General features: G+C 40.0%; 1 protein-coding gene across 9 annotated transcripts in view; it reads left to right on the top strand.

The window, feature by feature from the left end:
* LOC139475675 (protein unc-13 homolog B-like) overlaps window positions 1-13,104 on the top strand; it is a 197,224-nt gene that overhangs the window by 115,963 nt on the left and 68,157 nt on the right. For 8 of the 9 annotated variants that reach the window (XM_071258894.1, XM_071258883.1, XM_071258887.1 and 5 more), the window contains one exon: window positions 920-1,088. In XM_071258894.1, coding sequence (XP_071114995.1) covers window positions 920-1,088 — 169 coding nt within the window. Of the gene's footprint in view, window positions 1-919; window positions 1,089-10,431; window positions 10,960-13,104 lie in introns of those variants that run through there. The other variant, XM_071258912.1, reaches the window with a different exon arrangement.

Here is a 13,104-nt window from a genome sequence, read left to right as displayed (position 1 = left end):
CTGTGTTGTTATGGCCTCTACAATAGTCTACTGTGTTGTTATGGTATCTACAATAGTCTACTGTGTTGTTCTGGCCTCTACAATAGTCTACTGTGTTGTTCTGGCCTCTACAATAGTCTACTGTGTTGTTCTGGCCTCTACAATACTCTACTGTGTTGTAATGGCCTCTACAATAGTCTACTGTGTTGTTCTGGCCTCTACAATAGTCTGCTGTGTTGTTCTGGCCTCTACAATAGTCTACTGTGTTGTAATGGCCTCTACAATAGTCTACTGTGTTGTTATGGCATCTACAATAATCTACTGTGTTGTTCTGGCCTCTACAATAGTCTACTGTGTTGTTATGGCCTCTACAATAGTCTACTGTGTTGTTATGGCCTCTACAATAGTCTACTGTGTTGTTCTGGCCTCTACAATAGTCTACTGTGTTGTTATGGAGGCCTCTACAATAGTCTGCTGTGTTGTTATGGCCTCTACAATAGTCTACTGTGTTGTTATGGCCTCTACAATAGTATACTGTGTTGTTATGGCATCTACAATAGCCTAATGTGTTGTTATGGAGGCCTCTACAATAGTATACTGTGTTGTTATGGCCTCTACAATAGTCTACTGTGTTGTTATGGAGGCCTCTACAATAGTCTGCTGTTTTGTTATGGTCTCTACAATAGTCTACTGTGTTGTTATGGCCTCTACAATAGTCTTCTGTGTTGTTATGGCATCTACAATGGTCTACTGTGTTGTAATGGCCTCTACAATAGTCTACTGTGTTGTTATGGCCTCTACAATAGTCTACTGTGTTGTTATGACCTCTACAATAGTCTACTGTGTTGTTCTGGCCTCTACAATAGTCTACTGTGTTGTTATGACCTCTACAATAGCCTACAGTATCTTGTCCTCACATTGTGCTGACATGTCTTTTCAGCCCTGTCAACAGCAGAGTGTCATCTTCCAACGTGAGTCGCCAGAGCACCCAGGATTACTGCAATGATTCCTACGAAGGAACATACAACAACACAAGTCAAGAAATGCCATCAACAGCTCAGGTTCTGTGGCTCAAGGCCTATGATGGAGTCATCACCCAACTCACTGAGGTTAGTCAGTGTAGTCAGCTGGCATGCTTTTGTCCTTATTCACTTCTGTGCTACTTTACCTTTGATGGAGATGTTCCTAATATTCTATGATGCACCATATATGTGACACACGCGTGGATGGGTGCGTGCTTGTGCGTGCGAGTGCATGTGTGCACTTAGACAAACTGACTTTGCTTTTGGCAGATATTTCTTATGATGATTGAAATGGTTTTGTTGCTTGTACGTTTATCAGAACCAAACCTTTAAGTGATATCACTTACATCAGAACTCTACCCTACCAGTGATATCACTTACATCAGAACTCTACCATACTACTGATAGCACTTACATCAGAACTCTACCGTACTATTATTATCACTTACATCAGAACTCTACCGTACTACTATTATCACTTACATCAGAACTCTACCGTACTACTGTTATCACTTACATCAGAACTCTACTGTACTACTGTTATCACGTACATCAGAACTCTACCATTGAGTGATATCACTTACATCAGAACTCTACCCTACCAGTGATATCACTTACATCAGAACTCTACCATACTACTGATAGCACTTACATCAGAACTCTACTGTACTATTATTATCACTTACATCAGAACTCTACCGTACTACTGTTATCACTTACATCAGAACTCTACCGTACTACTATTATCACTTACATCAGAACTCTACTGTACTACTGTTATCACTTACATCAGAACTCTACCGTACTACTGTTATCACTTACATCAGAACTCTACCCTACCAGTGATATCACTTACATCAGAACTCTACCATACTACTGATAGCACTTACATCAGAACTCTACTGTACTATTATTATCACTTACATCAGAACTCTACCGTACTACTGTTATCACTTACATCAGAACTCTACCGTACTACTGTTATCACTTACATCAGAACTCTACTGTACTATTATTATCACTTACATCAGAACTCTACCGTACTACTATTATCACTTACATCAGAACTCTACCGTACTACTATTATCACTTACATCAGAACTCTACCGTACTACTGTTATCACTTACATCAGAACTCTACTGTACTACTGTTATCACTTACATCAGAACTCTACCGTACTACTATTATCACTTACATCAGAACTCTACTGTACTACTGTTATCACTTACATCAGAACTCTACCGTACTACTATTATCACTTACATCAGAACTCTACCGTACTACTATTATCACTTACATCAGAACTCTACCATACTACTATTATCACTTACATCAGAACACTACCATACTACTGTTATCACTTACATCAGAACTCTACCGTTCTACTATTATCACTTACATCAGAACTCTACTGTACTACTGTTATCACTTACATCAGAACTCTACCGTACTACTATTATCACTTACATCAGAACTCTACTGTACTACTGTTATCACTTACATCAGAACTCTACTGTACTACTATTATCACTTACATCAGAACTCTACCGTACTACTATTATCACTTACATCAGAACTCTACTGTACTACTGTTATCACTTACATCAGAACTCTACCGTACTACTATTATCACTTACATCAGAACTCTACTGTACTACTGTTATCACTTACATCAGAACTCTACTGTACTATTATTATCACTTACATCAGAACTCTACCGTACTACTGTTATCACTTACATCAGAACTCTACTGTACTACTGTTATCACGTACATCAGAACTCTACTGTACTATTATTATCACTTACATCAGAACTCTACCGTACTACTGTTATCACTTACATCAGAACTCTACCGTACTACTGTTATCACTTACATCAGAACTCTACTGTACTATTATTATCACTTACATCAGAACTCTACCGTACTACTATTATCACTTACATCAGAACTCTACCGTACTACTATTATCACTTACATCAGAACTCTACTGTACTACTGTTATCACTTACATCAGAACTCTACCATACTACTATTATCACTTACATCAGAACTCTACCGTACTACTGTTATCACTTACATCAGAACTCTACGGTACTACTGTTATCACGTACATCAGAACTCTACCATTGAGTGATATCACTTACATCAGAACTCTACTGTACTACTGTTATCACTTACATCAGAACTTTACCGTACTACTATTATCACTTACATCAGAACTCTACCGTACTACTATTATCACTTACATCAGAACTCTACTGTACTACTGTTATCACTTACATCAGAACTCTGCCGTACTACTATTATCACTTACATCAGAACTCTACTGTACTACTGTTATCACTTACATCAGAACTCTACCGTACTACTATTATCACTTACATCAGAACTCTACTGTACTACTATTATCACTTACATCAGAACTCTACCGTACTACTGTTATCACGTACATCAGAACTCTACTGTACTATTATTATCACTTACATCAGAACTCTACTGTACTACTATTATCACTTACATCAGAACTCTACTGTACTACTGTTATCACTTACATCAGAACTCTACCGTACTACTATTATCACTTACATCAGAACTCTACTGTACTACTGTTATCACTTACATCAGAACTCTACCGTACTACTATTATCACTTACATCAGAACTCTACTGTACTACTATTATCACTTACATCAGAACTCTACCGTACTACTGTTATCACGTACATCAGAACTCTACTGTACTATTATTATCACTTACATCAGAACTCTACTGTACTACTGTTATCACTTACATCAGAACTCTACTGTACTACTGTTATCACTTACATCAGAACTCTACCGTACTACTGTTATCACTTACATCAGAACTCTACCATTGAGTGATTTTACAAAGATCAAAACTCTACCATACTTCTGAGTGATATCTCTTATATCAGAACTCGACCATTCTACATATATAACTTACATCACAACTCAACCATACTACTATCACTTACATCAGAACTCTACCATTGAGTGATATCACTTACATCAGAACGCTACCATTGAGTGATATCACTTACATCCGAACTCTACCACTGAGTGATATCACTTACATCAGAACTCTACCATTGAGTGATATCACTTACATCAGAACGCTACCATTGAGTGATATCACTTACATCAGAACTCTACCATTGAGTGATATCACTTACATCCGAACTCTACCGTTGAGTGATATCACTCACATCAGAACGCTACCATTGAGTGATATCACTTACATCCGAACTCTACTTTTGAGTGATATCACTTACATCAGAACGCTACCATTGAGTGATATCACTTACATCCGAACTCTACCATTGAGCGATATCACATACATCAGAACACTACCATCTTATATCAGAACATTGATAAGATTTTATGAATGTCATAAAGGAGGACTCTGATTGGTTAATAAGCCCAACTGGATGTCACGATGAAAGGACTCCCTGATTGTTGTGAACAAATCTCTTTGATTGATTGTTTTAAATATTGTTTAATGAAACAATGATAGGTTGTTGAAAATAATGTATGTGTGACAGATTCCTCAGATTCATTATCAGTGAGATGTGTCAGTAATTCAGATTTTGGTGGCAGTGAATGTCATCTGACTTCAATTTGTTTCTGGAGTATACTTTTACTGTTAACTAGATCTTCCTTTTCTCCTGTACTATGTGGAGACAACATCCTGGTTGGGGAAAGTGACAACGAGGAATCAATAAGCTCTCAAGTACTGGCTTCAGCCATTGATGTTAGCCTGTTAGCAGGTGGCTGGTGGGACAATCAATTTCATCTGCACACAGCTTCTTGCAAACAATGTGTTTCTTTACAGAGGAGTATTGATTTCCTTTCATTAGTTAGACTTACTGAACATGTGTTTGTAACAGGGACTACCCACCTACTGACAGTTCCCCCCCCCCCCCCCTCCATGCTGTTGCCATTAAAATTCCTTCCTCCTTGTGTGTGCACAATTAAAGTTCCTTCCTCCCTATTGTGTGAACAATTAGAGTGCCTTCCTCCCTGTGTGTGCACAATTAAAGTTCCTTTCTCCCTGTGTGTGCACAATTAAAGTTCATCCCTGTGCGTGCACAATTGAAGTTCCTTTTTCTCTGTGTGTCCACAATTAAAGTTCCTTCTTCTCCAAATGAGCACATTTATGTTTATCTCTCCCTGTTGTGTGTGCACAATTAAAGTTCCTCCTTCCCTGTGTGAGGACATTTATGTTTATCTCTCCCTGTTGTGTGTGCACAATTAAAGTTCCTCCTTCCCTGTGTGAGGACATTTATGTTTATCTCTCCCTGTTATGTGTGCACAATTAAAGTTCCTCCCTGTGTGTGCACAAGTAAAGTTCTTCCCTGTGTGTGAACAATAAAGTTCTTTCCCCCTGTGAGTTCCCAATTAAAGTTCCTCCTTCCCTGTGTGAGCACATTTATGTTTATCTCTCCCTGTTGTGTGTGCACAATTAAAGTTCCTCCTTTCCTATGTGAGCACATTTATGTTTATCTCTCCCTGTTGTGTGTGCACAATTAAAGTTCCTCCTTCCCTGTGTGAGGACATTTTTGTTTATCTCTCCCTGTTGTGTGTGCACAATTAAAGTTCCTCCTTCCCTGTGTGAGGACATTTTTGTTTATCTCTCCCTGTTGTGTGTGCACAATTAAAGTTCCTTTTTCCCAGATGTGGGAACATGGAAACTTTTCCTCCCTGATGTGTGAACACTGCCATTTCTCCTTCCTGTTCTATGAAGTTTGAAGTTTCTCTCGCTGTTCTCTGAACATTGAAGTTTCTGGATTGACTAACAGGCCCCAAATGGCTGCCAATGTTAGGCTGCTCCTGTAAATCATCTGAAATTTACTATGTTGTGTACACATATGTGTCACATTTTTGTACTTGGATCCTCATATGTCATCTCAATGCATGAGTATTTAAACCATGTGAAGCTGAACTTTCCTAATTATCTCCCCTTTCATTGCTTGTGTGAAACCTGTTATCTAATTGTTTAAACCATATTCTGTATTGTTACTAATATACTAGAGGCATCCGGTTAGTTTGATTTAATCAGGTTAGTTTGATTTATTTGGGTTAGTTTGATTTAATCAGGTTAGTTTGATTTAATCAGGTTAGTTTGATTTAATCAGGTTAGTTTGATTTAATCAGGTTAGTTTGATTTATTCCCTGTTCATTTTGCCATTGTCCTCCCCATTTTGTGTAATGTTAATCATTACCTCCATGGATATCTTTTATTCTGCTACCTCCATCATACATGTTGCATTTAAATAGTGGTCATAGCAGGGTCTTGGTTTAATATGTTCACTCAAATATTATTGTAGTTCTCCATGTCACAGAAACCCTTCTGTTTGCAGAATTTCTGCATATATAATTTTCATGAATCAGAGCATGTTATTGTCACGATGAGTCAGAGATTCAGTCTGCCTCAACAGTCACCTTTGAGGAGAACAGTCCCAGCAGTCATCTTGGAGAACAGTCTCAGCAGTCATCTTGGAGAACAGTCTCAGCAGTCATCTAGGAGAACAGTCTCAGTAGTCATCTAGGAGAACAGTCTCAGCAGTCATCTAGGAGAACAGTCTCAGCAGTCATCTTAGAGAACAGTCTCAGCAGTCATCTAAGAGAACAGTCTCAGAAGTCATCTTGGAGAACAGTCTCAGTAGTCATCTTAGAGAACAGTCTCAGCAGTCATCTAGGAGAACAGTCTCAGCAGTCATCTAGGAGAACAGTCTTAACAGTCATCTAGGAGAACAGCCTCAGTAGTCATCTAGGAGAACAGTCTCAGCAGTCATCTAGGAGAACAGTCTTAGCAGTCATCTTAGAGAAAAGTCTCAGCAGTCATCTAGGAGAACAGTCTCAGCAGTCATCTTGGAGAACAGTCTCAGCAGTCATCTTGGAGAACAGTCTCAGCAGTCATCTAGGAGAACAGTCTCAGCAGCCATCTTGGAGAACAGTCTCAGCAGTCATCTTGGAGAACAGTCTCAGCAGCCATCTTGGAGAACAGTCTCAGCAGTCATCTAGGAGAACAGTCTCAGCAGCCATCTTGGAGAACAGTCTCAGCAGTCATCTAGGAGAACAGTCTCAGTAGTCATCTTGGAGAATAGTCTCAGCAGTTATATTCGAGAACAGTCTCAGCAGTCATCTAGGAGAACAGTCTCAGCAGTCATCTTGGAGAACAGTCTCAGCAGTCATCTAGGAGAACAGTCTCAGCAGTCATCTAGGAGAACAGTCTCAGCAGTCATCTAGGAGAACAGTCTCAGCAGTCATCTTGGAGAACAGTCCAAGACTGATTTTATCGGAACTCTATGGGCGACTGATTTAATCGGAACTCTATGGAATGCTGATTTGATCTGAACTCTATGGGATACTGATTTGATCTCTATTCTGATTCCAATTTCGGGGTAGAATAGGTCTTCAGCAACCCATGCTTGCAGTAAAAGGTGACTAACGGGACTACTTGTCATTAAACAATATATCAAGTGACGGCTGAGGCTCGCTGACTTGGTTGATGTATGTCATCAATCCCAATTGCGTAGATCAATGTTCATGATGTCAGTCACTGAATTGTCTGGTCCAGGCTCGATTATTTACAGACCACCGTCATATAGCTGGAATATTGCTGAGTGCGGCGTAAAACAACAAACCAAACCAAATCTCTATTCTGATTTGATTTGAACTCTAGGAAATATTGACTTGATCTGAAAATCTGATTTTATTGAACACTGATCTGAACAATATGACAGACTGACTTGATCTGAACTCTTCAAAATACTGAATTGATTAGTTTTCAAGAGAGGGCAATTTGTCGTGGGCTATTCAATATTGTCCTTAGTTATGCTGCCTGACATTAATACAAGTCCTGTTGTCAAGAGATGGTCTCGGGGGAAATTTTTTGTGGTGAAGATCATTTTACGTCTGTGTTAATTTTACTTCCAGAAATGGTTTGTTTGGTTTACCGTTTGTTTACAAATAACTGCAGTTCATGTATTAATATTACTAATACTCACTCACCCATCTTGCTGTCTTCTTGTATAGACGTTCTTGTAACTCATTAATGTTTGATGAATAGTTATGGTTACTCTTCCATACTGGTGTGACGAGGCACCTGTCCTATCATATCTAATGTACACAATAGGAAATAAACTAGGAGGCGGGTCATGATGACAAATCAGTGAATGTCATCATAAATCATGCATAGGTAATTGGAAATGTCACCAAAATAATTAGATGTGACAAATACAGAAAATGTATCAGAGTACTTCATGTATGGAGAACTATTTATCATTAATAAAGATGTGGATGTAACACTAAATTGATGGACACATACATAAGCTGAAGCTAGGGTAATATCCACCAAAGTCATCAGGCGTGAAAAATAATTAAAACCGGCTGTCGGCAAACAGCTGGCCAGAAATACATATGTTCAATTTCCTTGTTTGTCGACACACACAAAGGTGGTAATGATTTCTGTACTGTCCCAGTTGGGTATCAATTGGAGGGAATCGGTCTCTTGCTGGACTGGATGTATCAATGTTACATGACTATTGAAGTTTTCAAAAACAGATTGAAACGTGTTATCTATTGAGGCCATGTAACCCTCCTGGATCATAATGGATCTGTCAGCTGAATAGTACTGAGAGTCATAATCAATATACCTATGTTGTCACCTGTGTGACCTGGATCACACCAACATAGGGAAAGTTGAGTGTCGACAGCAGAAGAGTTGATGACACAGCATTGACGGCAGGACATTTGGGGACAAAGGATTGGCAGAATATTGGGTAACTGTGTTGACAGAAGAACATTGGGCAACTGTGTTGACGGAAGAACATTGAGCAACTGTTGACAGCAGGACATTGGGTAACTGTGTGGGCAAAAGAACATTGGGGGACTGTGTTGACAGCAGGACATTGGGCAACTGTGTTGAAAAAGAACATTGGGCAACTGTTGACAGCAGGACATTGGGTAACAGTGTTGGCAGAAGAACATTGAGTGACTGTGTTGTCAGAAGAACTTTGGGCACCAGTGTTGACAGCAGAGCATAGGGCAACTGTGTTGACAGGAGAACATTTGGCAACTGTTCACAGCAGGACATTGGGCAGCTGTTGACAGAACATTGGGCAACTGTGTTGACAGAAGACCATTTGGTAACTGTGTTGGCAGGAGAATATTGGGCACCAGTGTTGACATCAGGACATTTGGCAACGGTGTTGACAGCAGGACATTGGGCACCAGTGCTGACATCAGGACATTGGGCAACTGTGTTGACAGAAGAACTTTGGGCACCAGTGTTGACAGCAGTGCATAGGACAACTGTGTTTACAGGAGAACATTGGGCAACTGTTTACAGAAGAACATTGGGCAACTGTGTTGACAGAAGAACATTGGGCAACTGTGTTGACAGAAGAACATTTGGTAACTGTGTTGACAGGAGAACATTGGGCACCAGTGTTGACAGCAGGACAATGGGCACCAGTGTTGACAGCAGAGCTTTGGGTAACTGTGTTGACAGCAGGACACCGGGCACTAGTGTTGACAGCAGGACATTTGGCAACTGTGTTGACAGCAGAACATTGGGTAACTGTTGACAGAAGGACATTGGGCAACTGTGTTGACAGCAGGATATTGGGTCACTATGTTGACAGCAGGAAATTGGGCACCATTGTTGACAGCAGAGCATTGGGCAACAGTGTTAAAAGCAGGACATTGGGCACCAGTACAGACAGCAGGACATTAGGCACCATTGTTGACAGCAGGACATTGGGCAACAGTGTTGAAAGCAGGACTTTGGGCACCAGTGTTGACAGCAGAGCATTGGGAAACTGTGTTGAGAGCAGAGCATTGGGCACCATTGTTGACAGCAGAGCATTGGGCAACAGTGTTGAATGCAGAAAAATGGGTACTTGTGTTAACAGCAGATCAAAGAGCATCACAATATTTATTTACAAAAAATTGGGACACTGTTAAAGAATGTGTTGACATCACAATATGGGGGTGACACAGTGTTATATCAAGGCGGTGTAGACAGCAGAGTATGTGGATGGTATTAGTAGTTGCTGCAGAACCATTGGCACAACACTTCATGGGGAACTTTACAGCACATGGTTAGAACTACTGAAAACCAAATGCAACTTAAAGTATTGACTGCCATCTGCCATATAATCTGATATAATCCCTCCAAAGTAAGATCCTGTGGAGACAGGCAGACATGATGTCAGCATTCTTCAGCGTTTAGTAACCCAGAAATGACTACATGTGTGTTTTCTATGAACACTCATGGTAGTGGCTAGTGACAACATAATGTTCATCAAGGGAAGAGTCAGCACTATCATGCTGGAGACAACACCTACGATACCTAGCACAGATACATATGTGTGAGTTCTGACAAACATATGATATCTACTACCTGTGTGCTTATCAATATCTACTACGTATGTGAAAGAACAGATTGTTCGATGACCCACAACTAAACACTACAGGAATAACAAAGTTATTTTTGCAACAAATTCTAACCCAAACTGGTATCCTAGCAACAAGATGGGAAGTTTGATAGCTAAGATTGTTGCAGAAAGTGACAAGTCAAACTGTGAAACTGATGAAGACAGGGATGCGTCTGTGACAACTGACTCAGCGGAGGTGGTCAGTCATTGCGTTAGTTTCAAACACAAGTCACAAGAAGAGCGCACATTTCTGGACGTTTTGCCATTGTTTCTGCAGGAACTCTGGCGGATTCGTATTGAAAAACAAGCAACTGAGTTAAGTGTTGACCAAACAATGTCTGCGAATGATGACAGGTCGTGGGAGTTGGAAGATGTTGACGAAGGGGCGGCTGGAGGGACAGGTGAACACGACAGTGAACACGACAGTGACCCCGAATGTGACTTATATAATCAGGGCTTCCTGCAGGAAGTCAATGGGCCTCAGAAGTTACAGGTATCAGTACAGTGTATTTATGTTGTGTGTAAGGGGTTGCTGTATGGTTATTGGATGACATTCATCTACTGATGGTTACCTTCGGGAAACTGACTAACTAGGGGTTGGTCTTAAGCTCACAGATCTGGTAGATGGAACAGGTACATAGGTAGTACATGTCAAGGTAGGGTTTGAACCACACCTGATTTTTATATCACGGCAGGATTTTAACCATACCAGCTGTTTATGTCACCATTTTAACCACACTTGATCTTTATGTCAGAGCAGGGTTTTAACCACACAAACTGGTTGTGGCAGCTCAGGTTTGAATATTTTTATCTTTCTTGAACACATATATGGGCGGCCATTCGGTCAAAAAATTTAAGTTAAAAAAAGGGACAAAAGTACGCAATTAAGGTCAAATATTACGAATAAAGAACTAAATGTTACTACTAGTACTAAAGGTCAAAATACAATATTGATAGTCAAATGTTATGAAAAGACATCATAAGAAAAGTAAGAACAATGTGTACGAAAGAACGTCAGTGACCACGAAAGGACAGGGAACAAATATATAAACCAAATGGATTTGTATGCATATGTATAACTTACACATTCGTTAGGAAAAATAGCTCGCCATAAATAAGAAAATCGAGCTTCATCTATGACGCCAGAGTTCGTTTTCAAACCATATTTATTTCGCTTGTTTACATCCACATTTATATGTGTGACGTCAGACGGTGAGTGCACGAGGAATGAAGTGATACATTGTGCACCTCGGCAAGCAGTTATCATATACACGGCAGAACAAGTCGATTAAACTCGGAATGTTTTACAAATTGCAGCGCCATCTGGCGTTCTTCATTGTCAACGTCCTTTCGTGCTAACTGACGTTCTTTAGTGTCAATGTCCTTTCGTTCTCACTGACGTTCTTTATTGAAAACGTCCTTTCGTGCTCACTGACGTTCTTTATTGAAATCGTCCTTTCGTGCTCACTGATGTTCTTTTGTAAAAATTGTTCTTTCTTTTCTTATGACATCTTTTCGTAACGTTTGACTATTGATATTGTATTTTGACCTTTAGTAGTAACATTTAGTTCTTTATTCGTAATATGTTTTTTTCAACTTTGTATTTTTTTACCGAATGGCCGCCCATACACATATATACATTATGTATGACTGACCCTTAAAATTAGGAGATAAACATACTGTGTTTTCAATGTAGAACTAGGTTACCTGTAGATCTAACCGCGCTAAATTAAATAAGCGCGGCCACTTGGTAAGCTAACATGAGGTGGGCATCCCTAAAGAAAACAAAGCAAGCTTTGCAAGGCTTTCGCTCTACATCGTGCGTCACCATTATGACGTCATAGCACTCCTTGTGACGCAAAAGATATGACGTCACAGTCGTATGTAGAAAAGTGCCAAAATTCCCAACTCTCTGTTGTCTCTAAAACGTAAATACATTCTCTTTGTTGATTTCTATCATGTTTTCTGTACGAAATGTATTGCCACACATCCTTAGAATATTGTAATAACCGCATCTGTGCATTTTGTAACCTGTAATTGCAGATATAATTATTCAAATATGCCTACCGACAATGACTGAAAATAGTACTGTTCTATGAATGTACGCTTCCGCAGTGATGCGGCTGTCAAACCAGCTGTTTCAATCAGAGGGGATTTATTGTGATTTAATAGCCTCTGGTTGACCAATCAGAATCGAGTAAATTACAAATTCATGGTAGAATTTTTGTTAAGTACTCTGAAAGGATATCTCTCCACATTACTATATCTCCCCATCCTATATCTGCCCACCCTATTTCTCACCATCCCTATGTCCTCCCCTTATCCCAATCTGTCCCCACCCTATATCTCCCCACCCTATATCCCCACCCAATATCTCCCCACACTATATCTGCCCACCCTATATCTGCCCAGCCTATATCCCCACCCTATATCCCCCCACCCCTATTTCCCCACCCTATATCTCCCCACCCTATATCCCCACCCAATATCTCCCCACCCTATATCCCCCCACCCCTATATCCCCCCACCCCCATTTCCCCACCTGAGTTCGATTTCCCACTTGTGTACAATGAGTGAAGCCAGTTTCCGGTGTCAACCACTAGGAAGTATGCTGGAATATTGCTAAAAGTGGCGTAAA

The sequence above is a fragment of the Haliotis cracherodii genome, unplaced genomic scaffold, assembly GCF_022045235.1.
Source record: "Haliotis cracherodii isolate W230 unplaced genomic scaffold, xgHalCrac1.p SCAF_1, whole genome shotgun sequence".
NCBI classification, from domain to species: Eukaryota; Metazoa; Mollusca; class Gastropoda; order Lepetellida; family Haliotidae; genus Haliotis; species Haliotis cracherodii.
The sequence above is the reverse complement of the archived record's forward strand: the minus strand, read 5'-3'. Positions and strand labels throughout refer to the sequence as shown.